General features: G+C 39.5%; 1 protein-coding gene across 13 annotated transcripts in view; it reads left to right on the forward strand.

Moving 5' to 3' along the window:
• LOC107269785 (nephrin) overlaps nucleotides 1–12581 on the forward strand; it is a 131712-nt gene extending 119131 nt beyond the window's left edge. For 4 of the 13 annotated variants that reach the window (XM_025087257.1, XM_025087255.1, XM_025087256.1 and 1 more), the window contains 14 exons: nucleotides 1654–1833; nucleotides 1938–2228; nucleotides 2305–2604; nucleotides 2715–2863; nucleotides 2984–3137; nucleotides 3214–3516; nucleotides 3606–3881; nucleotides 3971–4261; nucleotides 4343–4521; nucleotides 4602–5022; nucleotides 5887–6042; nucleotides 6224–6351; nucleotides 6937–7123; nucleotides 8029–11020. In XM_025087257.1, the coding sequence (XP_024943025.1) occupies nucleotides 1654–1833; nucleotides 1938–2228; nucleotides 2305–2604; nucleotides 2715–2863; nucleotides 2984–3137; nucleotides 3214–3516; nucleotides 3606–3881; nucleotides 3971–4261; nucleotides 4343–4521; nucleotides 4602–5022; nucleotides 5887–6042; nucleotides 6224–6351; nucleotides 6937–7123; nucleotides 8029–8453 (3440 nt within the window). In that variant the 3' untranslated portion in view covers nucleotides 8454–11020. Of the gene's footprint in view, nucleotides 1–1653; nucleotides 1834–1937; nucleotides 2229–2304; nucleotides 2605–2714; nucleotides 2864–2983; nucleotides 3138–3213; nucleotides 3517–3605; nucleotides 3882–3970; nucleotides 4262–4342; nucleotides 4522–4601; nucleotides 5023–5692; nucleotides 5846–5886; nucleotides 6043–6223; nucleotides 6400–6936; nucleotides 7167–8028 lie in introns of those variants that run through there. The other 9 variants (XM_025087253.1, XM_025087258.1, XM_025087259.1 and 6 more) reach the window with 7 other exon arrangements.
• Nucleotides 12582–13305: the final 724 nt, after the last annotated feature.

Here is a 13305-nt window from a genome sequence, read left to right on the forward strand (position 1 = left end):
GGGGGGGGGGGGGAGAGGTAAAATACTGGTGCTACTCGTGTAATCAGACAGTGGAAGAGGAGTGAATAATTTAGGCGAGTTTCCATGGCGTCTTCCGAGAAACATCCTTTTTGGATGGGGTGTGCTTTCTCTAACGTCTTAAGGGGATATATCTTGGAAGTCTGGTATATGTAGGTAAAAGGTTTAAAATGCTACACGGTGACGCGTCTCTTTGTGATTTTCTACTTAGGTACGACGAAAAATGAGTTTTTATTTTCAAATTTCAACGTACGGATACGACTGTACCGACGGGGCGTCACGTGATGCGCAGTAGGACCGTTATTGGTTACTGCGCATCTTGTTCACGATCGTGTAGGAAACTGCGGAAAGGAAATATCGCTGCTCACCGAGCCCCCGACTTTCCTGTAATCAGTTCACGGGCTGTCAATTCTCCCTAATGTTACCCAGTCGGCAATGGAATTTCAAAATGTCCCAATCCATTTCAGCGCTACGTACGATAAGACCGTTAAATGAATGTAATCTTCTTTACGTTTCTCAGTGAGCTCGGTGTGTCGGTTGAAATAACGTACGTTACGTGTAGAAAAAGAAAGAAAAAAAATAGGTGAGACAAAGAAATAGGATTTCAACGAGACAAAGCTCTTCGATCGACCTCCACTCAATTCTGGCAACGTTCCAAGTAACAAAATCAACCATTTTCTTTTTCGTAAACCACAATCACCGCCACACCGGTCCTTCCTCCATCCTTCACTAACGATGCCGCTCCAAGGCGTCTATCCAATTGACGCCATGTTACACGTCGATTTGAATCTCCCGCTGGATCTTTGCTAAATCCCATTTACAGAAGCTTTTTCGAATTCACTGATTTCTTTTTCACCCTGTATCGTTTGCCGCTCGATACAGCTTGATTGAAAATTGCAGCCAAGACTGTGCAAGTTTATTGTACGAGCCTTCATGAATATATACAGTCCACGCTCTCGAATGCTTCTGAATGTTTTCACCAGGAGGCACTCCTGTCGCTCGTTTAAATCCACAACTGAAAAATAAAAGAACGAAGTACAAACGGTTAAGAGGCTGCCTCGAGCTTTTAGCAGAGATTTAAGTGGTCTGCTACGGCTGCATTCTGTTGTACGTTAAACTTTTATATATTTCACGGCGGATGAGGTATCGTGAACTTTCCTATCCACGTTGATACTGCATCCGCCGAGGGATTAACCCCAATTCCCATCTCTCTAAATGAAAATAAGAATTATTTCTCTACCATTCGAAGGATTCGGTAAATTACCGTCTCTCATATACCTATATTGTATACGTGGCATATACCGAGTGACAAAATTGTCATCCAAGTACACTTTTATATATCTAATTCCAGAACTCGACCCTCGTTATTCCACAGCGTAGAATCCCTATAAAAGATCCCCTATTGTGATCCACGTGATTATCTTAACTTTTGAAACGAAAGGGTAAAGGGAAACAAGGATTCTTAATCTAGCCTTATCTATCTAAGTCTACCCTTTCGAAACAATATCGTTCTTTCAGCCAGTCACACCCCTTATACAATACTAGTACCTCCACCTTCCGCCCCATGGCTGTGGCGCCACTATCGCTCTCCTCATCAATCATAACTTCTTTACCATGAAATCCTCAACTTTTCAGATAAGGAAATATTGAAACCTGGCGAATTGAGGAAGAAACTATTAAAATACGACACCCACGGCTCGATAACAATTACGCCGACCGCCGACGACGACGAGATGGATTACACCTGCGAGGCGAGACACCCTGCCATCCCCATCGACATGCCAATGCGGGCGACCATAAAGCTTTCCGTCCTGTGTGAGTGTCCCTTTAGCCTCTCATTTATCTAACAGTATCAGCACGGCTGCACCCCTGCATTAAGTCTTCTGTCTTCGTTTCTTAATCATCCCCTTCTTCCACAGATCCGCCAGGAATGCCTTACATAGACGGCTACACGGAGGGCGAGACCGTACGACGTGGACAGCAGGTCGATCTGACGTGTCGTTCTCGGGGTGGCAATCCACCCGCCCAAGTAGTCTGGTTTAGAAACGATGAACAGATCACAACCGTTTATAGAACCGAACCCACCTTCTCCGAGAACGTGCTGTCCTTCGAAGCGAAAGCGCAGGACAACAAAGCTCGATTCAGATGCGAAGTCTCAAATATTATGAGCGTCGCTCCTCTCAAAGCTTACGTTGACCTAACAGTACTATGTAAGTATTGAGACATTGATTGACCTCCAGTTGTACCGTTTCAATGTACATTTCGTAATGTATTTTTGTATTTCAGTCGCGCCTACCGCAGCCGTTATTACTGGTCCGACCGAGGCCAAAGCTGGTGAACGGGTGAAGGTCACGTGTACCACTGAAAATTCAAATCCGCCGTCGGATATCAAGTGGGTGGTTGCTGGGAGAAATTTTCAAAACAGCACGTCCAGGACGTACCTTGCTCCTCAGGGAGGATCGATCACCACCTCCGATATTACTTTCAGCATCAATCCGGAAGTTCGGAGTATCGTTGTGCTCTGTCATGCGCTTAACAATAAGCTCGCTGAAAGTGTCGTCGGTACCCATACGATTAATGTTATTTGTGAGTCCTCATTATATTGTATCTTATCTTGACTGTCACGAGGAATTTATGGTAGAGCTTACTTAATTATTAACTGTTATACGAATGAGATGTTACGTATCATTTTACAGATTCACCGTCTGATCTTGTAATCACTGGTTACGAAGAAGGTACTAGTGTAGAGGCTGGTACCGTATTGAAATTATCTTGTATGGCCACAGCTGGAAATCCATTGGCTACGTTGACGTGGTATAAGAATGACCGGAAGGTACGTAAAAAGGTAACTGAAAGATACTCTCGGTTCACCTATATTATGGTACTAGAGACCTGTTCAAGGTAAAAGGATCAGATAATGAAATTTGTTGGATGTTACTTAATGCGCACCTTCGTCTCGTTACAGATGACAGGAAATGTTAGAACTCGTGATCAGCTCGTATCTAGTGAGCTTGCAATTCTTGTTAATGCCTCCGACAATAATGCACGTATACGATGCGAAGCTACTAATTCAGCAACGGAAATACCTCTATTTCAGACTTTATTACTTAAAGTGAACTGTAAGGACAGCATTCATACGAACTCCTTAATGGAATAGCTCAAGTGCACCTCTTTCATTCGAGTCCCTCTTTTCAGTCGCACCTGATCAAGTGAAGATTAGCCGCGAGCCAAAAGAATTTCGTGCTGGCCAAGTGGGACGGATTATCTGTGAATCCAGTAGCAGCAATCCACCGGCTGAGATGTCCTGGTGGAAATCAGGAATACCAATTGAAGGAATTAAAAACAGTACAAAGTCAGGTTTACACGGTGGTTACTTATCCTCGGTCGAGTTAACTTTAGACCTGACGGAGGACATGAATGGCGATTTATACACCTGCCAGGCCAGAAATGCAGAGATGGAGAGATCCATTCATGATGCAACAACGCTCAATATACTCTGTGAGTAGCGATTAATCCAAGGATGGGTCGCCGCACAAAAAGTCCTGCTCTGAGTAAGGAGTAAGTTACAATGGAATATTTTTTCACAGACAAGCCTATATTCGCTCCATTGGATTTAAACGAATTGATCGGAATGGAAGGCGAACCCTTCGTTATTTCCGTTTCGGCGGCTGGGAATCCGGCTAGTATTACCTACACTTGGACGAGGGATGGTTTACCCTTAAGTGTCGGTGCCAAGAGGATAACGGCAAGGGGTCCAACCTTAAATATCACCAGGTTGGAACGTTACGATGCCGGTACATATATATGTGAAGCAATGAACGAAGAAGGCACTACGTTTTATCAACTGAACTTAACGGTTCAATGTAAGCTGAGATATATATAGGACAGATAGTAATACACATAGTGATGCTTTTAGCTAGATGTAAACTCATTTGCTTCCTCGCGTTTCTAGATCCGGCAAAGATCAAACGCACCTCCATTTCCGGTATCGTCTACCCGGCAAATACGGAGGCGAAACTGTTCTGTGAAGTAGATGGCAGTCCCATTGGCGATGCTTACGTTACTTGGTATAAAGAAGGTTCCGCTAGCAAACTCTCAGGACGTTACTTCACGTCATTCTCGAACAAGACATCCTATTTGCATATTGAGAATCCTGGTCAGGAAGACGTAGGAGAGTATCAATGCAACGTTAACAATGGGATCAGCAACGTTACCTCGGAACCCATTTTGTTTATAACGGATTGTACGTCTCGAATGGATTTTTCTTTTTGAACCGAACAAATTCTATTTTTATTCATAACGTACCCATATCTCTTTTTTTCAGTTAAACCGGAAATGGCGAATCCACCGTTGACGAGGAAAGCAGCTGCCAACAAGGGTACGAACGCTCGTTTATACTGCAAAGCACAGGGTTCGCCTCTGCCACTCTTCACATGGATTTTTAACGGAAAGACGCTCCTACCTAATCAGACTGATCAGAAATATAACGTCAATCATACCGAGGTGAGTTCAATTATTTCTAATCTAATATCTAAGGCAATCCAATCGTTCGGAATTTAAAAGAATTCAATGTTACTCCACAGATATCGAAGCTGTATTCACAGTCGGTGCTTACTATCTTTCGCGTGTCTTCCCATGATTATGGAAAGTACGAATGCAGAGCTCAAAATAAAATAGGATATGCCACGGATGAGATATACTTAGACGTGACGTCACCACCTGATAAACCATCGGACTTACGAGTGTACAACGTGACGCACGATTCCGTAACGTTAACGTGGAAAAAAGGTTTTGACGGAGGCCTCCCCACGTCCCATAAAATAAGATGGCGACAGGCGTTAGATTACGAAGACAGATATTACTACCTGGATGTATCACCTGGCGATTACAGTGCAGTTATCACAGGATTATCCCTGGGGACCTACTATGTTTTCAGTGTCAAAGCTATAAATGCCAAAGGCGAGAGCGGCTACCTTCCGGATTTGACTAAAGTTCAGACTCTACGTAAGTTTCAATTCTGTCTAGGAAATCGATACACACTTCATCACGTTACACCGCCGCATAAATATCCATAACACAGTACACGGAAGTAATGCATATAAATAATTATACGTTCGTGTCCGGTGGAATCTGATTGAGAAGGAAAATATAAAACTTTAAGAATTTAGAAAAAAAAAATGGCATGCAAGGCATCACGTGTATGCGTCTAGAAAAATCTCTAGTATAATTTATTATAGCATATCTGTTAGTAAGCAGGAGAGCTAATTTCATAAAGTAACATTTAAAAAGTGGGGTGTGCATGCTTTGATATAATAAAAATAATCAGTAAATACTTTGAAGTTACAATAGACTTATGAATAGTATATTATTCAATAATATAATTGTGCTAATATATAGAGTAGTAGAGTTAGTATACATAGATTATAGTATTGATCCTGAGGAATCCCACGTGAACTACACGACAGCATGATTGTCATCGTTTGTTGTCTCCGAGGCTGTAAAAATCGTTTAACCAAAGTCATACATCACTCTGGGAGTATCGTTAACGATCATTCGTTTTATTTTTCGTTGAATCATTAAGTTTCACAATAGTTTGATGACTAACAATCCATTTTCCCTCGAGGACAGTGCATGTGTAACATTTTGGGTGACGGGGAATTGGCTTGGGTTACAGGCGAGGTACCACCCACCGAGTTGCCAGCCAGCGAGACTAACTCTTCCTACATCATCGTCATAATCATCGCTGTTTCCGCCTGTGCTTGTCTGCTCATTGCCACGCCCATAGTCTATGTCACCTTAGCGTCCAAAAAGAAGGCCCAACGTTCTGGTAAATATCATTGTGCAATTTTTTCTTTCCTCGTTTCCTAGGGCCGAACACTGCGGAAAATCTGCCGGAGGTACTCCTGGAGAAGGGCGACTTCCCGATGAATTATATCTATACGGTTGCTGCCACTTCCGTCGTCTTTTTTATCGTTAATCTCTTCATCATGTTATGGTACATTGTACGAAAGCGAAACAAAGCTCGTAAGTTGATAATTCGGTTCTGTTGGCATATATAAAGAAAGTGGGGAGGAACACGTTGAAGATGCGTGTGGAGTATATAATATATATTATAAATTTATAGATTACAAACTATGGATAGGCTAATTGGATTATTGATTAATGCTAATTATTAATATTTTTTTTCTTTTCTTTCTCTGTTCAGGTATTAATAAGTCCCAAACTACGGACATGTATGCACCATCGACTGTCAATGGCGACACCATGACCGGTGAATTAAGTTCGGTCTCGGATGAGAAGAGCGACGTTAACTTCGACGCTAATGATTATGTGGTCAGTGCGATCAGTCAGTATGTTCTTAGTAACAAGTAATTGCGGAGGGTAGGTTTGAGTTCTGTTAACCCTTTTTCTGTCCCACTTATTTTAGCACTCTTTCGTGGAATCCGCCATTCCGCATTGCACGGTACTATTCTATCGTTATATATCTCTATTTTTACTTCTCTTGGTCCATTGAATTTTATATGGTACTTAACCAACCTCATCTGTACATTTCTTGTTACTTCATGCAGAATCCAATGAAACATCTTCAATCCGATTCTGTTTCAGTAGTATCAGTTCTCTGATAAAAACCTCTCTTCTGCAAGCTTTTAATTTTTTCTGTGTAATCGTCTTAAATTTAAGAACGTCTTAACTCCTTCCGGTAGTGGTACATCAAAGGCAATTAAAATATAAAAATGTTATTCTTCTGATGCCTTGAGTAAGATGTAAATGGAAATTTGCACTTGTTTTTAATATTTCATAAGTGTCAATGCTATAGATACAATGAAAAAATGAAGGTAGTCCAGCAATGGATATATGATAAGGACTAATGTCAACTGTATATTTTTTTAATAAATTTTATAACTGTTTTATTTAAAGGACGAGGGGCGGAAAACTGCAGCTAGCACCTATTTAATAGATCAAAGTATACAAGACTTTGGTAAAAACAGTTTAGAAATGCAAGTTCATCATCAAGGGACTTTGAGCAGGCGTGGCAACCACGTGCACGGAGTTTTGAATATGGATTCTCCGCCCCAGAGAACAACAGCCAGTGGAACACTCTCGGGTGCGTCATCTACAACTGCTACTCGTCTCGAGAATCTCGATAGGTGCCGAAACCTCTCAAGTTTATCGCTCTTGGTGTCTTCTCGTACCGCTGGCCAGACTCATTTGCTCTCGATCACATTACGTCGCTCGTTACACATGAAATTATTTATTACTACATGCTTGCTGGCTAATTATCCACCTTAGATGATCATTAATTAAATCCCTAAGATCTAGAAAAAGAGATAGAGAACCGGCACGAGAGAACGGGAAGGGAATAATTGCTGGGGGAAAGTAAATTAAGAAATAAATTGGATTGCTAGATCCCACATAGAGAAACCATCCAGATACAGTTTGATCACGGCACGCTGCTCACTCAAGGCATGCTCGGCCCTTATCACTACTTCTTTCCGAATCTTGTGAAATTTAATTTTCACAACGTGCATGCTAATTTTAATACGTAGATCTTATTTATTTCGCAAGTCCGTTCGCGGTCTGGCCAGTTCTTGTCCGACCCCCTCCCCGCCCTTCCCGATTGTATTTTGTCGGTTCGATGTCACTAATAAGAATGCTGATAGGACACACGAAAAATTTCATACTAGTTTAACTCTACACTATAAAAATAAACTTATAAAACTACTAGATATTTGATAAATGGCTCGGTGAATAAATAAAAGAGAAGCACAGTGTTAATTTGTAAATTGCACAATTTAAAGCAACTCGACTCGACTAGACGGTCGAAATAATCGCGAATGCGCAATTCGCGGGAATTTACAATGAGATGGCAAAAGAGGAGAGGCACGCGAGCTGATATACGCTTGTGGGGTTTTTTTATCGACGCCCATGCATGTTTTCTGAACCCTTGCATTAAAAAGTTCAGTTAATCTGGAGCTAAGACTTATTATAATTTCCACTCTGTCTTTACAGTCTCGAAATCGAGCTACATCGGGAATCCGAGTCCAGCCCCACCATCAGACGTGAACTTTTACAGCGTGGAGATGGACAATGGCCGATATTTGGGATATGAGGGAAACTCGAGCCCGGCCCCAGTGATGGGGGACCCGGGCCCAGGCGCATACTATCCATCCCTGGGACCCACAGGGCACATCGTAGCGCATCCACCAACAGGGACGGGGACCCTGACAAGAAACAGGACTCTTCCTCGTCCAGTCCCCCCCCCAGACGTCACTGTTATGACTGCAGGAACAAAGTCCCCCATACCGCCCTCGGTACCCCCCCCGCCAGCTACATTTGCACGTGCGGCCCCCAACCCCGTACATTCCCACGGGCACCCACTGTCAACTTTCACCTCGACCCCAACGTACTCTGACATTGACGGACATCTTGTTTGAGGTTCGCCAATTTCCGCCTCGAAAAGACTCGCTGCCCCCTTAGGATGCACCAGAGATACTTCGGAAGATGATTCCGTCGACTCGGAGGAGAGCACACGCCTATAGATCCCGAAAGTGTTGTATAGATTTCAATGAGTATCCCAACAGGCATTTACTCAAGCTCGGATAACGCGGCGGCGGATCGCGACCTTGCAACCTATAAATATATACATATATAAATATATATATATAAATATATACATATGACATTGTGTTACTCGTGCGGGGACATTTCGTTATGTACAGATTAGATTGATAAGAACCAGTATGTTTAAGTACGACGACGATGTTACGACTGTAAGAATCAATCGGTACGGACGAGACACGGGATACTAGACTGGGCATTTATACTTCATTTTAATTAATTTTTTTTTCTTTTTTTTTATCCATGCACCATCCTCGACCTTAAGCGCAAGGGATATCCGACTAAGGACAGCCTGAGGAACTTCCCCGGGCACTAAATTGGCTCTGTTGTGTAATATTGGCTTTTTTATACTTGAACAACTTTACGTACCGCGTGTCTGGAGACGTCCCGGCGCCGGGACGCTTTTCGCACCGTATTCACTGCCGCTCCAAAAAGTCAATAATACGCGTTGAATGATTTTACGATTTTTTTTTTCTTTTTATAACATAGCGCGATCATTCCCGTGTATATTTTTTTAATCCGTAATATCCGTACTGACCTGCTCTATATTAATTAGCGAATTGTCGGGCGACGGTAGTTCAACGAGCGAGAGGTGTTTCCTATGTTCGAAAGTCAAAAGACAGTAACGACTGTAAGACGTGTTAAATGATCCAGGGAGCCACTCAAAAAAAAAAATACACTAGATCTCGGGTATATCAGGAATGGTAAAACCAAGGCGCGAGATCACAATGAAATTCTACGTGCGGATGAATTAGAAAAGAGAATTGTAAGATAGGTAGTAGAAAATGACAAATATATAACATAATCAGTGGACTTTACTGGAAATCATCCGAAAGGCATAACAAAAAGAAAAGTGAGTGTCTTGGCGTAGTGATATCTTTAAAAAAGACAATAGTACATAAGTTTAGTTGTATACGTATAGTTAAATTCATTTAATTTAAGATAACTCGTACGCCACCCTGGCCAAGCCAAGTCGGTTGGTGAATTCAAAAATTCGCATTCGGGTTCACGCGCAAGCGGCGACACAGCTCGGATCGTATTCCTGATTAGTGTCGCGGGGAAAATATTTGTACACATATTTTTGCATTTATTTCAATTGCATTGATTATTCATGTAAATAGAGCAAAACGGATACGTCTTGACATTTCTCACACTCCACAAGTATAATTCAAATGGATCATATGAGGGTCTCACTGTACCTAGGCTATAAATGAAAAGATGCGCTGTAGGACACCTAACTAAGACTATATATGTATATTTGCGAAAAAAAAAAATTACTCGTGTTATCGTATGAGACGACGATGTGTTTTACGTTTCTGTAGAGAAGCCTAAGTAGTCGACATATATATTTTTGAAAAAGTAAAAAAAAAACCTCATATGTTTGGCCTATTCTAGGTAATACTTTCGAAGCGTGCGACACACACGGAAATTTAAGCGGCCAACTCTCCGCCTCTACGTACTGCGAATAATAATTCCAGACACCCATTGTAAATAATTCAATTCTAATCGTATGCCTGAACATCGAATAACCGGGATGCATTTATTTTATATTAATTCATTCTTATTCGGATCGTCGTCGATCCCATTCGACTCTTTTTATCCTTATAAAAGTAATTATCATTGTAAATTAATTTTACATCGGAATCACGTTATCGAATGGTATCGCCTACACCCATCTTGTTATCGTGTTAAATTGTTTGAGGTATGATAAGGTAAAAGGACAAAGTATTAAAGAAGATTGAAGGTTATCGTATCCGACGGGCTGTCTCTAGATTCCTGCGTGTCTCATGCTTGAGTATCGTTTGAAAGTTTTATGAATGAACGTTTACTTAGCATATGCCATTGTTATTTGATTATTGCAATGATTTGTTACAGTAGAGTCTACAGGCTTAAAACGTGTATTGTTGATCGCTGTTGTGCGTGGAGCCGCGCAGACCGGCTTAGACTGATGATAAAAAAAATTCACGTATGCTCAATTAGAGAACATGTTCGCGCATAATTAAGAGTTCTATTTACATATACATGTTTTATATTTGTAATTAACAAAAAAAAATCATCTATACTTAATATTACCTGAAATTATTAGATTATGTAATCTCCAAAGTATTTGCTCATCAAAGTGCTAGAACATGTTTAAAAAAAAAGAAACGGGCCGATATTCGTCCAAAATGGTACCTTGGAGATGGACATACCATCTAACAGCACGGTATTTGATATTTTACATGATAATTCATAAATTACGTTGATTATTCTAAGATCATAGTCAATCCTAATTATACAATCATTAAGATATATGAGGATATAAAAATAATCATTTTAAATGTAAATAGTGTAAATACAAGACCTAGATAGATATGAAAATTGAAATACATAATGAATTATATCAAGCTACGATGAAAATACACAACAACAACAAAATCGAGAGCTTTTCTAATAGCTGACAATTTTATATCTCCATTTGCATTATTCAGTTTTACTCTTATCTATTGATAATCGGTTAGCACCGATTGCACGTCCCTTTATAAAGATACACATAAACACTTCACTTTGTGCGAAAATTTTGACTTATGGAAAAATGCATTTTTGCATTATGAACGAAACAAATGTTTAGAAACTTAACGTCCATTTGTTACGTAAAAACGGCTTAAAATTGGATGGAAAAGAAAATTATATGTTTTTCGAAAATTCGAGACTGAAGTCTTGAACGGAATTGGATTAATTTTATACGTATAAAAAAAGAAAAAGAAAACAAATGTTGAGTATGCTACTTCCATTTATGTGCCAACATGTCGAGAATTAATTCGATATACTGTGTTACGAATGCAAATAATTTTTCAATGACACATCAACGAGCAAAACACGATAATTTAAATGACGTCGAAATCATGGTATTAAAATGTTGATTGATTATCGCCAATTTTTCATTCATACGTGCACGTCGATAAAGCTCTCTCTAAATAAAACTAAAACCACATGTGTAATGTAATTAAATATCCAATCGGTATATTAATTATTGTATATATATATAGTATTTTTACATTCTAATTCTAAATTCCATTTCCGATTCTAAATGGTACATTATTGTGTGCTTCGTCTGTCGCTCCTGCATTACACAAGGAAAATCGTACTGTATACGTACTGCTCGTAACGTTCGATAATTTTCATTAATCATTTTCATTGAAGATATTGAAAATTCAATTTTTCTTCGTGTTCTCCCAACCTTCCCCGACTCCCTTGAAACTTTTCTACCCTGTATAGAAAGTGACGCGATTTCGTCAGATACTCCCAGAATGAATTGCCTATTTGGTAATATTTTAATGAGTGGTACAGTTCGTCTTTTTTTTTTTTGTATCCATCTATCACAATTTTTATTGGGCAACCTGAAAAGTAAAAGAAAAGGATAATATATTGTTATATGCTATATTTAAAAAACCCCATTGAAAGTTCATTGAGTTTGGTGTGCTGCGGTATGAAAGTACTTTGCCAAGATGTTATGTGTTGTTGGGGAATATAGAAAATTTAATATTTTTTTTTTCTTTTGGAGCACGTATATTCATAGCTAATGAATATAAAACCTCGAGGACTCGCGTGTGCACGGAGGCAGAGTGAAGCTCAACACACTAGTCTTTAATTTAAAACCAAAGTAAAAGAAAATGAAAATTATGTAGTATTTAAGAATCTCCATTAAGTGTACACACTCGTGTGTCTATACAGATATAACGACTATTAATGATTCAATCACTGTAATTAGGTAAAGAAACGACTAACCATTATTATACAGATAGGTAAAATTAAGCCACTCATTATATGTATTTTATTTCTAATACGTTTTTCATCATGCAGCGTTAACGTTTTATCCTTAGGAGGTTTCGTCGATTAGCGATATCAATTCTGTATCTGTATATTGTTTTTCTATTGAAACTATTAAAACTGATTATAACATAGCGAATGGTTATCCATACGGACTCTTATCCTTCGTTATTAAATAAATCATACGAAAAACTAAAAAAATGTTCTGATCCTCTATTCACTGAGTCATATATGCATTTCGTATCTATTCATCACATGGCACATGGTTAAATTTTAGAATGAAAAAAAAAACACTTCAACTTCAGGTCTGAATATATCCTGTGAATTTGTAAAAAAAAAAAAAAAAGAAATTCAGTCAGTTTCTATGAATCACCCAGTATTCAGTCCGCACTGCGTGCATATATCCTGCGTCAGTAATTCTTTTCACATAATCTGACACAATACCTGAAATTATAATTAGGAGAAAAAAGTTCTCCCGTGGCAAAGATCAAATTTCTATAATAAAAATGCAAGTATTCACGGGTCAAGTGTGGAGATTTATTAGGTGCAACGAATGGCCTAAAAAGTCAAGGAGAAGTATGAAACAGTAATTAAAAAAAAAAAAATGTACTTATAAGCCTAATTAATTTTCATGAATTAACTATTTCGCATTCACGCGTTCTAATGTTTGGCATTGAACTGGTAAGTTTCAGGTCGTCGGTTCAGAACGAGAGTGACAGTGATTCAAATCGTTTATCTAAGATCCTTGGTAAAACTTTCTTTTAAACAGAAATTTCATTGGTATTCAAAGAAGCCATAGGATTTTATGCGGTTGGCAAACTGACTAATGTGCATTTTTATGACCACACATTTCACTCT

The sequence above is a fragment of the Cephus cinctus genome, unplaced genomic scaffold (genome assembly GCF_000341935.2).
Source record: "Cephus cinctus unplaced genomic scaffold, Ccin1 Ccin1_scaffold0690, whole genome shotgun sequence".
NCBI lineage: Eukaryota > Metazoa > Arthropoda > Insecta > Hymenoptera > Cephidae > Cephus > Cephus cinctus.